This window comes from Mauremys reevesii, linkage group 11, assembly GCF_016161935.1.
Source record: "Mauremys reevesii isolate NIE-2019 linkage group 11, ASM1616193v1, whole genome shotgun sequence".
Classification (NCBI taxonomy): domain Eukaryota; kingdom Metazoa; phylum Chordata; order Testudines; family Geoemydidae; genus Mauremys; species Mauremys reevesii.
In genome coordinates, this window is record NC_052633.1 from 7,379,462 (window position 1) to 7,394,616 (window position 15,155).

The following is a 15,155-nucleotide window of genomic DNA, read 5'->3' on the forward strand; positions in this document are numbered from 1 at the left end:
GCTGTTTCAGGGCATTACAGCTCTGGGAGGGATGGGGAGGAGCAAGGATGCAGTGCCCAGCCCCCCTCCTTCCCCCAGCGCCTTCCGCCATGATCAGCTGTTTTCTGGCATTGAGGCAGCTCGGGGGACGGGGCGGGGGAGAGGGGCTGAGTGCTGTGTCCTCACTCCTCCCCCACCTCCCCAGAGCCGCCGCGAGGCGGGAGGCGCTGAGGGAGGGAGGAGCAAGGACCTGCTGCACAGCCTCTCCTCCCTTGCCTCTTCCTCCATCCCCTTGCCTGCTGCCCGTGTTTTGCGCCAGGAGGCTCTGGAAGGGAGGTGGGGAGGAGCAAGGACACAGCCCGGGGGCGGAATGGGGCAGGAAGAGGTGGGGCAGGGTGGGGACGGGGACTTGGTGAAAGGGATGGAGTCAAAGGTGGGGCTGTGGCAGAGTGAGGTGTCCAGCAACCCCTGGCTGGAGCCTGTGTCTCCTTCAATAAAGTGCACAGTGACTACTAGCTGGTGGGGACATTTTTAATCAAAATTTTTCTTACACCATCTAACAATGGAAGGCAAGTTCAAATGGAAAAGAAAATACACAGATGAAAATCGAGGCTTCCAATAGGAGGTGGAGAATAAGTACTTTTTTGTTGAACGTAATGGTAAGGCCATGTGTCTTCTTTGCCAGATGTGTGTCTTTCAGTTCAAATCTGCAAACTTGCAGCATTATTTCACTTCTAGCCATGCACGTGTGGATCAAGAATTCCCACAAGGTTCTGAACTCCGCACTTTAAAACTGAAAACTTTGAAAAAACAAACAGATGTAGAAGCCCAGTTCTTCACCAGATTTGCCAACTGATCGCAGACTGTAACGTTAGCCTCCTATTATGTGGCCAGGTACATAGCCCATGCAAAAAAGCCTTACTCTGAAGACAAGTTTATAAAAATGTGCCTCACTGATGTGATTTCAATCCTGTCTCTCGAGAATGAGAATCTACAGAAGAAAATTTCTGGCCTGCAGCTTTCATGCTACACAATAGAATGCAGAATCGCCGACCTAAACAGTGACATTGCATTGCAACTGCAGTTGCAACTTCAGCGGTGTGAGTATTTGAGCATCGCTTTGGATGAGTCATGCAATGTACAGGATAAACCTCAGTTATCGGTATTTGTCCGCACTGCGCCTGACGACTGTGTTATAATGGAAGAACTCCTGGATATCGTGCCATTAAAGGACAGAACTTGTGGAAGAGATCTAAAGGGGGCATTGAGGTTCCCTTTACAGAAGCTCACTGCTATTGCAACAGACAGGGCTCCATCCATGTGGGGAATCTGTGAATGGATTAGCGGGGACTTGTAAATCTGACAAGAGCTTTCCCGAATTTTGGACATTTCACTGTATTATTCATCGGGAGCAACTGGTATCTAAAAATCTCAAATTTGATCACGTCATGAAACCAGTCTTGCAGATTATGAATTTCATTCACTCAAATGCACTCAATCACAAACAATTTCAAAATCTAATCGAAGAACTGGATGAAGACAACTTCCATGCTGATTTGCCATTTCACTGTGCAGTTCGGTGGCTCTCGAGAGGCAACGTTATTTCCCGTGGGTTTTTTTGTTTGTTTTTGAGCTCCTGGAACCAGTAAAATTGTTTATGGAGGAGAAGCAAAGAATACATCCTGACTTTACAGATGCTGGGTGGGTTCTAGACTTGGCATTTCTTGCAGACATGCTGCTGCATTTGGATAAACTTAACGTGGACTTACAAGGAAAATTCTGGTTGCTGTCTGATCTAGTGCAAAGTGTATTTGCGTTCATGAACAAACTGCAGGTGTTTCACAGACAAATGCTTGAGGGAGAGCTGACATACTTTCCCTCAATGTCACAACTTCCAGACAGATCAAAAGAAGATGCAGCAGAACCCCTAAAACAGAGCACAACTAGATATGCGAGCATGATTAAAGATCTTAAGGACAGTTTTGAGGAAAGATTCCAAGATTTGCAGCAGAAAAGACCTCAAACCAGATTTCTGATTGACCCTTGTAGTGCTGAAGCCAATTGTCTGAAGCCCCCTTTAGTCACTGACGAAGCAACATCCCAGATGGAAATAATAGAACTTTTGGAAGATGACAGATTGAAATCTGCTCAGAAGACAGAGGGGATCCTTACTTTCTGGAAATCTGTACCAAAGGATAAATACCCCAACATCAGAGGTGGGGCCCTAAAATTAATCTCGATGTTTGCCTCGACCTATCTTTGTGAGTCTGTTTTCTCAGCGCTCAAATATGTGAAATCCAAGTGCTGATCAGTAAGATAACTGCTGCGCGTGAGCACAACTGGACACAAACCAAACGTCCAGGGAATTGCTGAAAGCAAAGATTGCCAGAAGTCCTACTAAGTAAAACGTTGACAAGTTGTTGTTATTGTTAACTATACCTTACAAATGCATAATAAATATACGTTATCAAATTGTGTGTGTGTGTGTGTGTACACACACAATGTATATAATCATTACATAATACTGTGGCTCTTTAGCAATGTACCTTGGTAAATTCTGGCTCCTTCTCAGGCTCAGGTTGCGCATCCCTGGGTTAGGGGAAGAGAGAGAGAGAGTGAGAGAGAGAAACATTTATAAAATAGGAAAATGTGGTTGCAAAACAACCAGTTGTTTTAGGGAGTTGAGCATGTGTGGTATCTATAACTCATTTTAATTCTCAAATATGGCATCCGTTTAATCTCTAACATTTGTTAAAGTTGAGAAATGTATGAATTACTCTTGGGAAGAGTGCGTTCACATATTCTTTTGTAATAGTGATATTTTTCTGAATGTTCGCAGTGTTCTGCTTTTTGCAGGTGACAACTGGCATTTGAGAAGAATCGATTGGTGCTATGAAGCTGGAGAAGCATTAAGTGAGGAAGTAAGAGAACCCTATGTTTTACATTAAAAAGCAAATATGTTAAGGGCTCCTGGGTCTGTGGTATATTGCAGGCCACATCCTATTTTATGTTGTTGGTGATTTGGCAAGAGTGAGAATGTACACACACACAGAATATGTAACACACAAAGTATTTGCCTTGTAGTGATTTGCTGTGGCTACCGTTAAAGATTTTCCATAAAATTGTTTCCTGAAGCCTAGGATTTGGTGTGTTAGGAGCTTTGAGACCTACTGATAAATGCTAGGTATTATTATTTATTGATAACGTAGGGAGCTTCAGAGGAAATAGGAACCAGAGAGCAATAGGGCATCTATTATACTTGCAACACAGACCCATATAAAGGGAAGACTTGTACATTGGTGTCGACATTTGGTCAGGTGGTGACACAACACGATACTCCAAATTCCTGCTCCGTCTAGTGCATCTGAACAGTTGTTGAGTCTCCATCAAGTAATCAACAGCCAGATGAAGTTTAAGACCATAAGTATGGCCATACTGGGTTAGAGCAAAGGTCCATCCAGCCCAGTATCCTGTCTACCGACAGTGGCCAATGCCAGGTACCGCAGAGAGAGTGAACCTAACAGGTAATGATCAAGTGATCTCTCTCCTGCCATCAGTCTCCACCCTCTGACAAACAGAGGCTAGGGACACCATTCTTACCCATCCTGGCTAATAGTACAGAAAGTGAGTAAAGTTTGATTTTTTTTTTTTTTGCATAAAATGCTCTTGTATGGAAAAACAAGCCCCTGTGGCTTTAAGGCCTGCACACCCAGAATGCTTTTTACAAGTGGAAAAAACTCATTCACTTAACAAAATACAGTATGCTTTCTGCTCCCGCAGGGTGCCAGACTGAAGGAGCTTAATGTCTGCAGTGGAGATACTTTGGTCATAACTGAAGGGAAACTACCGCCCAAGGTAACATTTTCACTTTGTGTCATGCTACAGTTTGGCAGATTCTAAGCCATTTAGAACTTTATACGTCAAAAACAAAGCCTGAAACTCCACCTGGTAACCAACAGGCTGCCAGTCCAGATCTCTGTACAGTAAAGTGCGCATGGTGAGAGACGCTACTTAGCAGGCCACCACATTTTGTATCAGGTTGTTCGCAAATGGTTTTAAAATGTGTAGAGCACATTGCAATAGGCTTGAAGTGAAGTGACAGAGAAGTGTGTGGTGATATGTCTGCCTCAGAAAAAAATGGTTGCAACCTCTTGATCAGATGTGGACAGAGAGAGTCATCCTGGTCATTTCCACTTCCAGATCATCTAAGAGCAGTTGGGAATCTAACAGAGCCCCATAATGTGAAGCAGTGTCACCTAAGGTGGACAAACACCCCTGTCAGAGGGGCAGATGTAATCTTTGTCATACAGCCTGATGCTTTTCCCCAAACTAGCAATGTCACTTAGGTCTTATGTTAATTAAGCCTCAGTCAGCTAGTTCTTACCATGTCTCAGTCGTTACAAGACTCTGAGTATGGGTGACATCATTATGCGGTAACCAGTTTTGTCACCTAACCCTCTCCGTGGGCCCTATACAGGTAGAACAAACAGGAATCCGAGGCCCACGCAGGAGTCCTTTACACAAAACAAGATTAGAAAAAAAATGAAGGTGGAAAATTAACATTGCAGATTAATACTCTTCTTCTCCGTTGATGCAAAAATCAAAGTTAACTTACTTGTAATAGTACAGAAAGTGAGTAATCAAGTATATTTCATTCACTGTACAGGGATTCCTGAAGGTGCCCATCTGGTGGTACAAGCCTTTGATACACTTTGAACAGCAAGAGAGCATGCAGAATCAAGTGAACAGCATGATGGGGGCATTGCGAGTATCTCCAGCAGGAGGTGAGTTGTAGGTGTTCAGAAATAAAGGTTTCCAAGAACTTCTTGAGCAGAGAGTTGCCTTTTGCAAAACCAAATGGCCAGCCCATATTTACCAATTAGGCAACGATATTTGTAGAATATCTTCTTGAAGGGCCTGATGTTTTATGGGTTGTACAATCTTCTTCTGATCCTTGTAGTAGGAAGAGAACCTAAGACATAAGCCCTTGTATTAGAGGCTCGGTATGAGACAGGACCTCTTCACAGAATCTGGCAAGAACAGGGCTAATAATGCAAAAATACACTGTCCTAAGAAGTGCTAAGCACAAAGTTCTTACGGAAACACATTCTGATATTAAGTGGTACCAGAACATTCCAATATTAAGGATGGTACATAAACATTTCCCAAGAATAACAGGAATGCACTGACCCCTCCTAAAAGATAAGGTCAGGATGACAGTATGTAATAAAAATGGTTTAATTGAACCAATATGTACAAGGTGATGGGTAATAATTAGCCACCTCAGAGTGCTGTAATTAACTATGTCAGAGGCACTACTACCTTGTTTGTATTAGGGTATAAAAATGTATTTCAGAGGGAGTGTCTTTGTCCAGCCGAGGGGGGAATGGAAAGTCCTGCCATTCACTGAGCTGCGTCCATTGTCACGGGCATACATGTCTTAGTATCCTCCTAGAGTCTGCCAGGTGCGATTACCGTGCTTTGTTGACAATAAACCTGGCTGGGCGCCTTCGTACCTCAATGGATCTTGTGGTTATTGAATGGATCGCTCCAGTTCTGCTGTGACGGCTGCTTGCGCACAGCTGGGGCAGCACACACACACAACATACACATGCAGCTGAACATCTAACCACAATCCTTAGGCTGTGTACACTGCCCCACAGTTTGGATTACAGGGGTGTGCAGCAACATGCTGCGCTGTAACTCCTCCACGTGAATGTTACATTACATTAATGTAGGTCCTATTTGAAGAGAATTACATTAATGCGAACTAGGAACCTTATAATTTGCACCCACAGCATCCACACTGGTTAGTTACAGCACAGCACTTCAGTGCTTGTTGCTGTTCACACCTCTGTAATCTGAACTGTGGGATAGTGTAGATATGTAACTTTCCATAAACTGTAAAATGATGGGTGAGTGAATAAGGCCTAGCTGCTAAGGGTGATGCATACGTTGCTTTCTTCTAGAAATGTTTGCTCTTTTAAAATTGATAAAATCAAACAAAACCAATTAAGGTAGGAAGATGAAATGAAGTGGGGAAGGAGTAAAAGAAGGTGGAGAAATAATGCAAACTGGAAAAAAACAAAGCTACTTTTCACCTCCTGCTCTTGCCAAGCGAAGAAAAAAACCCTCCTCTTCAGTACAGAGTTCTGTTGCATTACAGAAGAACTTGGCATTATCTATCTTTTCTTGTTACTTGTTACCCACTTCCAAATTAGCATAACTGTTCACTAATTAGTATCTCCCACTCTTGCTATGTAAGATGTAGAGCTGTACCAAATGTCTTGGAATGCTGTTCAGATAATCGCTTTCCTTGGGGCTACCTTGTCAAATTCCTGGTACCTGTGGTGTCGAACACCATTTTAACATCTATTGGCAGAGGAGAAAATCATGTTATTTTACACTCTGCCTTGGTTTCTGATCTACTTAGTAAGCACATACTTTCTTTCTAATCAAGAAGTTATTAGGAGGCAAATCTGACACACTACTCATTTTGAGGTACACCTCTACCTCGATATAACACTGTCCTTGGGAGCCAAAAAATCTTACCACGTTATAGGTGAAACCATGTTATATTGAACTCGCTTTGATTCACCGGAGTGCGCAGCCCTCTCCTCCCCCCCCACCCCCCCCCGCCCAGAGAACTGCTTTACCGCATTATATCCAAATTTGTGTTGTGTTGGGTGGCGTTATATCGAGGTAGCAGTGTAATTGGTTCAATATTGCCTTTGGGATTTTAAGAATTTCTTCATTTGTGGTTGACAGTAATCAGTCATAAGCTGAAATTTGCAGTATTAAGACAGGCTGAATTCTTTCCAGTTTTGCATCCTACTAAAGGATTAGAGGTTTTATCAAATTATATAATAATGTTAGCGAGAGGATGGTTAATTAAACAAATGAAAGTGAAATCTTACATTTCTTGAACACTGTATTGACTTCATTAACTGTTAGGATTTTTAGCAAGGTATTGTATAAAACAGAGGTGGGCAAACTACGGCCCACGGGCCACATCCGGCCTGCTGGACCATCCTGCCCGGCCCCTGAGCTCCCGGCCGGGGAGGCTAGCCCCCGGCCCCTCCCCTGCTGTCCTCCCTCCCCTGCAGCCTCAGTTTGCTGCGCTGCCAGCGCTCTGGCCCACTGCTCCTGTCAGACAGCGTGGTGGCGTGGCTGGCTCCGGCCAGGCGGCGGGGCTGCGAGCTCCTGCTGCTTTGAGCGGCATGGTAAGGAAGCGGGGATTGGATAAGGGGTAGGGGGTCCTGGGGGGTACTCAGGGGACAGGGAGCAGGGGGCAGTTTGATGGAGTGAAGGTTCTTGGGGGAAGGGGGGAAGGAACGGGGGATTGGTCAGGGGACTGGGAACAGGGGTTGGATACGTGAGAGTCCCAAGGGGCCTGTCAGGGAGCGGGGTGTGGATAGGGGTCGGGGGCAGTCAGGGGATAGGAAGCAGCGGGAGTTGGATATGTGTGAGTCCCAAGGGGCCTGTCAGGGAGCAGGGGTGTGGATAGGGGTTGGGGGCAGTCCGGGGATAGGAAGCAGGGGGAGTTGGATAGGGAGTGGGGTCCTGGGGGGGGGGTGGTAGGGGGACAAGGAGCAGGGGAGATTGGATGGGTCGGAGCTTCTGAGGGGGGCAGTCGGGGGCTGGAAATGGGAGGGGGCGGATAGGGGGTGGGGGCCAGGCTCTTTGGGGAGGCACAGCCTTCCCTAACCGGCCCTCCATACAGTTTCGCAACCCCGATGTGGCCCTCAGGCCAAAAAGTTTGCCCACCCCAGTGTAGAACAATACATGTGGTTATATAATGTCAGTTTTCTTTAACGGTATCTACTGATCTCTTTAAAGATTCCCCAGCATATGTCCAGTCAGACATCAGGCTTTGTTATGCAGGCGATGTGGAAATCTCTGGAGAAGCTTTTCTGGAGGATTTGAAAATTCAGGTTAGATATTATCCTTTATATGTCACCATGCTACTGTGATTCCATAAGTGAGCTATATTAATATATATTTTTTATTTCCTTTTCCCCTCATCTCCAGTATGTTCTGATATGGCATTTGCTTATATGCCATGTTCAGTGGTAAGTACCAACAGGCAATATGAGCATGTAGCTCAGACATTTTCCTAGTATCTGTTTCCTGCAATTGCCATTCTACCTTTCACATGTTCCCAGCTGCTAGAGTCATGCTGCACTTCATCTGAAACTTTACCTTTGATGGTTTGCAGGCCTACTTTTGTCTTGTTGTTGTAAAAGTGATAAGTAAGAGAAACACACACCTCTACAAACACTATCAAAAGAACCACTTTCCATTTCTACATTGTTCCTGTATTAGTTTTTTTGTTTCATATGTTTAATTTAATGATTCAATAAATGCTTTTGGTGCTAAGACGACCTGGTTATGTCGTTTTGTAAGATGTGGATTTGGCCCTGTTGGGTGGAATCTAAGATACATTTTAGTAATTATTCCTGATGCCTTAGCAATTGTAGCAAGTTTTTAGACAAGAAACGTAACTAACTGAATAGATTTTTATAAATTCCACTGCAAAGGGCACATTATTCACCCAATTGGTTGTTCCATTTTCACTGCATGGGTTACTATCTTCTTAACTATGCTCCACATTACATGTCACTTTTAGGTTAGACTGGAACAGCTTGGTTTCAGCCAAACACTTCTTTTTTTGTGGCCAACTAATATGAAAGGCCATGTTGAACATTTACATCCTTTATGCATATCAAAGGAACCAACTCAGAATGAAAACAGCAGTGTGCATTTGATATACCTTCTGCAAAAGAGTAGGGAAAGCTTACTCGGCACCTGGCTGGAATGATCATGTTTCATCTCATTCACTTTTAAAACCAAAATATAAACAAGAGTCTGTAAGTGTTTTCAAAGAATCTCAGAAACTGTTTGTTAAACTGAGGAATGTTGGGGAGGGAGTTCACTCAGATTTGTTTTGGGGCTGAAAAGGAAATCCACCGCTTGTAGTCCTCACCGGACAGTAGTTAAGTGGACAATTGAGCAGTAGATCTGTGTAAATTCATTCTCTATATCTATAATTGCTTAAATACTGCACAGAGGATCAGTCAGATGGGTTACATTGTGTGGCATTACTACATCTTTGCAACTAGACTGGCAACTAAAATTATTGAAGAGATGTTTGGTTTTTTTTCAGGCCATGACCTTGCCATTCTTCCAGGAGCTCAGTGTCCCATCACCTGAGTTTCTCAGAGCCTGGACATTGGAAAGTAAGCGCCCAGGCAAGCTTTTACGAAACAACCAGCAACAACTCAAGTAGGTTTCTAATTGAACACTCAACCTTCAGTCTGTTGCAACGCTACATGACTGGATTGTGAGATGGATTGGTGGAGAAATATACCAGTTCAGTCAATATTAACAGAAAACCCATTCCTGGTAATTTCAATGTTGTGAGTTGAGTAACTGTTATAAATTAGATGTTTTTCATCTGGAATATCATGTTTTTGTTTTTATTTTTTTAATCAGGCTAAGTTTATTGGTTATGCTAACTTTATTTTTTTTATTTATTTTTTTAAAGAAGTTTTGAAATGCAGTATGCACCTTACTGGATTTTTTTTTCTCTTGTTGCTTTCAAACAGGCTATGACTTTAGTTTTCCAACTCAACATAAGAGTTTTTTTTCCAGCACTTTAAACTGTAACTTGTCAAATTATAACACATGATTTTTAAATATTAAAAAAACAAAACCAAGGTGTAATCTTAATAAAACTCATCTGTCTTTCTTTATTAGTGAATATAAACTGGGAGGCAGAACAGAAATCTGTATAGAGCCTTTACAGAAGGAAGAGAATCTGGGGTAAGTACTACAAATACCTATTAGTATTTCATTGACGTACATTACTAGATGATATTTAATCTAGCAGTTCTTAACTTAAAACTTTCTGTCAAGGTTCCAGCCAGTGCTTTGTTCTAGGATACTTTATTTCAAACCCAGATTATTTTACTTCTTATTTCCCAGCAGACCTATTCCTTAGAAGGAGAAGAATTGATCAGGAATGTGTATGGCTCCTGGAAGCTTGATTCACAAGAACTTTGTTACCCCTTATTTTATTTTTTCTGATCACAGCCCCAGTGACTTGCTGCTTCGGGTGCAGATGGGCATACCCGGGGAGAGGGATTACTACCACTCTGTGGATTTGGTGTGGGATATCTCCAAAGAATGCACAGCATGGGCACTGAGGCATAGACTTGCTGCTCACTATTCTCTCCCTGTGGAGAAAATCGAAATTGCAAAATACTTCCCAGAGAAGTTTGAGTGGATGACAATCTCCAGCTGGGTAAGATCTGAAATGACAGAGGAACTAATTTGGGACTGGAATGACAGATGCCAATGATTTTACTTTGTGCAGAGACTGTTAATAAAAAAGTAAAGTAGGAAAGTTTAAATACATTTGAACACACGTTTCATTCAGTGTTACCCATCAGGTGGATTTGGAAGTGAATGGTGCTGGTTATTCTTTAAGGGCCTGATCCAACTCTTACTGAAGTCAGTGGAAGGACAGTGAGAGTTCAGTTGCATCCTAAGCCAGTAGAACTGGGGCGCCATTAAGGAGCCCCCACCCCATTTCATACCTGAGGTCTGCTCACAGCGCATGCCCTAACCCCAGACAGAGCTCTGAACTGCAACACAGCTTGAGTGTAATATATATTATGAGTTCTGTGCTGCTCACAGTTTCCACTTTTGGGGCGGGGAGTTTGTCTATAAACAGAGGCAGGGTGATTAAGATAACAAAAGGCTGGTCATTAAATTAAATTAAGGATTGTTAGATGATCCTGAAAGCATTGCCAGGCACTCCAGTTAAAAGATAGGAAACAAAGGGTAGGAATGAATAAATGATGAGAATGGAGAGCAGTAAACAGTGGTGTCCTCCAGGGACCAGTACTGTTCGACATATTCATAAATGATCTGGAAAAGGGGGTAAACAGTGAGGTGGCAAAATTTGCAGATGATACAAAATTACTCAAGATAGTTAGTTACTCAAGTCCAAAGCTGACTGCAAAGAGTTACCCAGTTTTGTGATATCCCTTTGTAACTGGGCAACCCAATGGCAAATGAAATTCATGTTAACAAATGCAAAGTAATGCACATTGGAAAACATAATCCCAACTTATACATACAAATGATGGGGTCTAAATTAGCTGCTTGAGAAAGAGATCTTGGAGTTATTGTGGATAGTTCTCTGAAAACATCTGCTCAATGTGCAATGGCAATAAAAACAAACAATGTAGGGAATCATTAGGAAAGGGATAGATAATAAGGCAGAAAATACCATGTTGCTTCTATATAAATCCATGGTACATCCACATATTGAATACTGTAGGCAGATTTGGTCACTCCATCTCAAAAAAGATGTATTGGAATTGGAAAAGGTACAGAAATGGGCAACGTAAATGATTAGGGGTATGGAATGGCTTCCATATGAGGAGAGATTAATAAGACTGAGACTTTTCAGCTTGGAAAGGAGATGATTAAGGGGGGATATGATAGAAGTCTATAAAATCATGACTGGTGTGGAGAAATTAATGTTATTTACCCCTTCACATAACACGAGAACTAGGGGTCACCCTATGAAATTAATAGGCAGGAGATTTAACAGAAAGAAAAGGAAGTATTCCTTCACAGTCAAACTGTGGAATTTGTTGCCAGGGATGTTGTGAAGGCCAAAACTATAACAGTGTTCCAATAAGAACTAGATGCATTTATGAAGGAAAGGTCCATCAATGGCTATTAGCCAGAGTGGGCAGGGATGGTGTCCCTAGCCTCTGTTTGCCAGAAGCTGGGAGTGGGCGACAGGGGATGGATCACTCAATGATTGCTTGTTCTGTTCGTTCATTCCCTCTGTAGTACCTGGTATTGACCGCTGTGGGAAGACAGGATACTGAGTTAGATGGATCTTTGGTCTGACCCAGTATGGCCATTCTGATGTTCTTGTATATAACCTTACATATGCCCCCTGCTGTAAACCAGTAGACCCCACTCCCCTCCCAGAGCTGAGATAGAACCCAGGAGTCCTCGTGGGGTCAGTCGCTCTCTGCAGAGTTAGTAACAAAATAAGAATATACATTAAAATTTTAAACCTAACCAGTGTCCCTTAAGTGACTTGCCAGAAGATGTCAGAACATGTTAGTATTAGAGCTGAGTGGGTCTAAAGATTATTTAATTTTCTTTCTTTTAGATAGGAAATAGATACAGTGCTCCCGTCAGCTAACTGCTAAGTTATCTGTCAAAAACCTAGAGTTTTCAAGTGCCTAAGTAGCTCCTGGAATCACAGTTGGTCTCCCCTCCTCCCCCCGCCCCCACAATCTGAAATGGCACCCCTGCAGTAGAACTTGAAAGTTCTGCAATGTTAATGAGGTAAAAGCCCTCTGGGGTGGATGGAAGTGGCATTGATCACATGATGAAATGCTCCACTCAGCTTCTTTTACTGTACTTTAGAAATTGCTTATGTAGATTGAAAAGCTTGCTAAGGTTGCAGGCCAGAGATAAATATAAAACCAGAAACCATTTTAGTATGTGATTATGTACCATAAATGCAGGTTTAGATTTTTGTGTGTGCTTTTTTTGTTTTTTCTTTTTGGGTTTTTTCTAATCCCATAGGTGCCGGAATGAGTTTATGGAAATAACACTGAGAGTTCTGCTGAAGTAAGCAGATCCTCTGATTAAGGACCATAGTTAACTGATTATAAATGCAGTATAATCTAGACCTCCTTTGTCAGAGGGATGTGGGAGATTTAAAGTATGTGTATGGAGGAGAGGAAGGATTAGTGGGAAACCTCATGGTGAATGGGGGTAAGGGGCCTACGTGGAGGAAAACTGGTTGACATAGGTGCATATGCAATTCTAAGAATAAATAAGACTCTTCAGTTGCTGAAGAGCAGCTGCTCACAGGAGTTTTATACCTTAGAAGGTGAAACCAACAAAAATCAGTTTAAGAATCTCTGAAATCTCTAGGCTTAGGACATGTGAACACTTCAATACTTTGGCTTTATTCAGACCCAGCAAATTTCGAAGAGGAAACGGAAGAAAAAACAGGAGAGTTTGCAGTCAGCACCCTTTCACCTGAAAGATGGAGACATTATCGGTGTAAAGGTAAACTTAAGAATTAACACAGTTGTGAAAATAGCTGGGATTTAACAGCCAGTCGTATTCGTGAACAAGCACGTAGTTTCAACAGTAATAATATCCGCTGTGTCCTGATTTCTGCCTCATTCTTCTGTATTCCTTTGCATGGGTATGACAGTGATTGCATATAAACATCTGTCATCACTTTGCGTGAGAGTGGGGACAGGGCACTGTTCCTGTTGCTGCCTCTCCCGATGCTCTTTACCAGCCTAATGGAAGAGTGCTGCGGGTACTGTGGGGATCCCACCACTCTGTATTATTTCAGATTCAGTAATCCAAGTGGTTTGGTGCAAAGATGTTAAGTTTTAAAAATATGTGCAGCCAAATGTATTAAACTGCTAAGAGGCTGATGTAATATATTATGAGAACTAAAAACAATAAACTAATGCACTCAATACTTTCTGGCAACAGAATCTCCTACTTGAGGAGGGTAAGGACTTCAGTACTGTGAGAGACGATATTGGAAAGGAGACACAGAGGCAGCTTGCAATGGAAAAAAAGAAAAGGTATTTATTACAGTATTTTTGTGTTCTCAGATATGCAAAGGGGTTTACCAGGTTTCACAGATTTTTAGTGCTGTGATACTCTGAGGCAGAAGATGTAACTAAAGATAGTCAACGCCCAGTAACAGTCTTCAGTCCTGACAGTACCAAAGGAGGTGCATTGAATAAAAGTAATTCAAAACCTTCTTGTTTTTAATACTATTTCTGCACCATGAACCCATTCAACTTGTGGGTCTCAGTTCTTCTTCGAGTGATGGTCCCTATTGTATTCCACTGAGGGTAATGGGCATGTGCCCAGAGCTTTTCAAAGTAGTAGTGTCTGTTAGTCCGTGCATTGCCCCGTGGATTTGTCCGAAGCGATAAAAGGCAGGGTGAACTGAGTGCATCTTTAGTTCCTTTTCCCCACCGCATGGTCCAAGTCGGAGCTTCAACTGTCTTCTCATTCTTGGTGACACATTTTCCAAACTTTTCTCGAAAAAAACCCCCAACACTGTTTCTATTCTTTCTTTATTCAGGATTTTGTTGTAGTTTTCTTGTTTTTTGAAAGTCCTGCAAGTCTCCGGACTCAGGACATCACCTTGGTTCCCCGCCAAAAATCCCCTGCCTCCAGCAACCTGCTCTGGGTACTGGAGCATGACAAATAGGCCAGGATTCTTGCCCTTGTTTGTTCTCCCTCAACACCGAAAACCAGTGCTATCTTTAGTGCTTGGGGGAAGCCCACACTATGTCCAGGTATAGCATCTCTCTCCTTCTCTGCCCATACAAGGGAAGGCAGAGCCCTCCACTTTAAGAAGTACCTCCTGGAGGTCACTATGGGGCCACAGTCAGACCCTGGCTGGGGAACACCCCCCCCCATACATCGCCCTGAACACTCCATGAATACACCTCCTGCTGTGGAACCCCAGACCGGCTCCCCCGGTACCAGTGCTATGCACCCACACCAGAGCCTAGCCATGAGTCACGGAAGCACACGCATAAACATGGCAGTAGCTCTTCGCCCAGGGCTAAGAAAGGTGCCCTGCTGTCCATGAGCTCTGGCCAAGGAAGGGTACCATGCTCTAAGACGCACAAGAGTGACAAAAGCCTGCATTGCTTGTCAGATCCGCCAGTCCTGGTTATGGACCAGCACACCCAGGCACCAACTCCACCGGCGTCCAGTGAATGCCTGTCTCGGAACCAGTGAATCTTACTGGCCTTGCAGCAAAGAGTCCTGTGGCACCTTATTGACTAACAGACGTATTGGAGCGTGAGCTTTCGTGGGTGAATACTCACTTCGTCGGATGCATTACTGGCCTTGGTTCCGTCCATCGATCAGGTGCTGTTGACTCCAGGGAGACTCGCAACCACTCCCGGGCCTCATGAACTGTTGACAATGGGAGAGATGCACTCTCTGCCCCAGTACTCTCACCTCCTAAAAGGAGCCCATAAGAACATAAGAAAGGCCGTACCGGGTCAGACCAAAAGGTCCATCTAGCCCAGTATCTGTCTACCGACAGTGGCCAATGCCAGGTGCCCCTGAGG

General features: G+C 43.3%; 1 protein-coding gene across 6 annotated transcripts in view; it reads left to right on the forward strand.

The window, feature by feature from the left end:
• Positions 1-15,155, forward strand: part of USP40 (ubiquitin specific peptidase 40) — a 63,524-nt gene that overhangs the window by 37,768 nt on the left and 10,601 nt on the right. For 5 of the 6 annotated variants that reach the window (XM_039494170.1, XM_039494171.1, XM_039494172.1 and 2 more), the window contains 9 exons: positions 2,836-2,900; positions 3,760-3,834; positions 4,646-4,763; positions 7,819-7,913; positions 9,146-9,264; positions 9,739-9,804; positions 10,075-10,285; positions 13,003-13,098; positions 13,543-13,637. In XM_039494170.1, coding sequence (XP_039350104.1) covers positions 2,836-2,900; positions 3,760-3,834; positions 4,646-4,763; positions 7,819-7,913; positions 9,146-9,264; positions 9,739-9,804; positions 10,075-10,285; positions 13,003-13,098; positions 13,543-13,637 — 940 coding nt within the window. Of the gene's footprint in view, positions 1-2,835; positions 2,901-3,759; positions 3,835-4,645; positions 4,764-7,818; positions 7,914-9,145; positions 9,385-9,738; positions 9,805-10,074; positions 10,286-13,002; positions 13,099-13,542; positions 13,638-15,155 lie in introns of those variants that run through there. The other variant, XR_005586107.1, reaches the window with a different exon arrangement.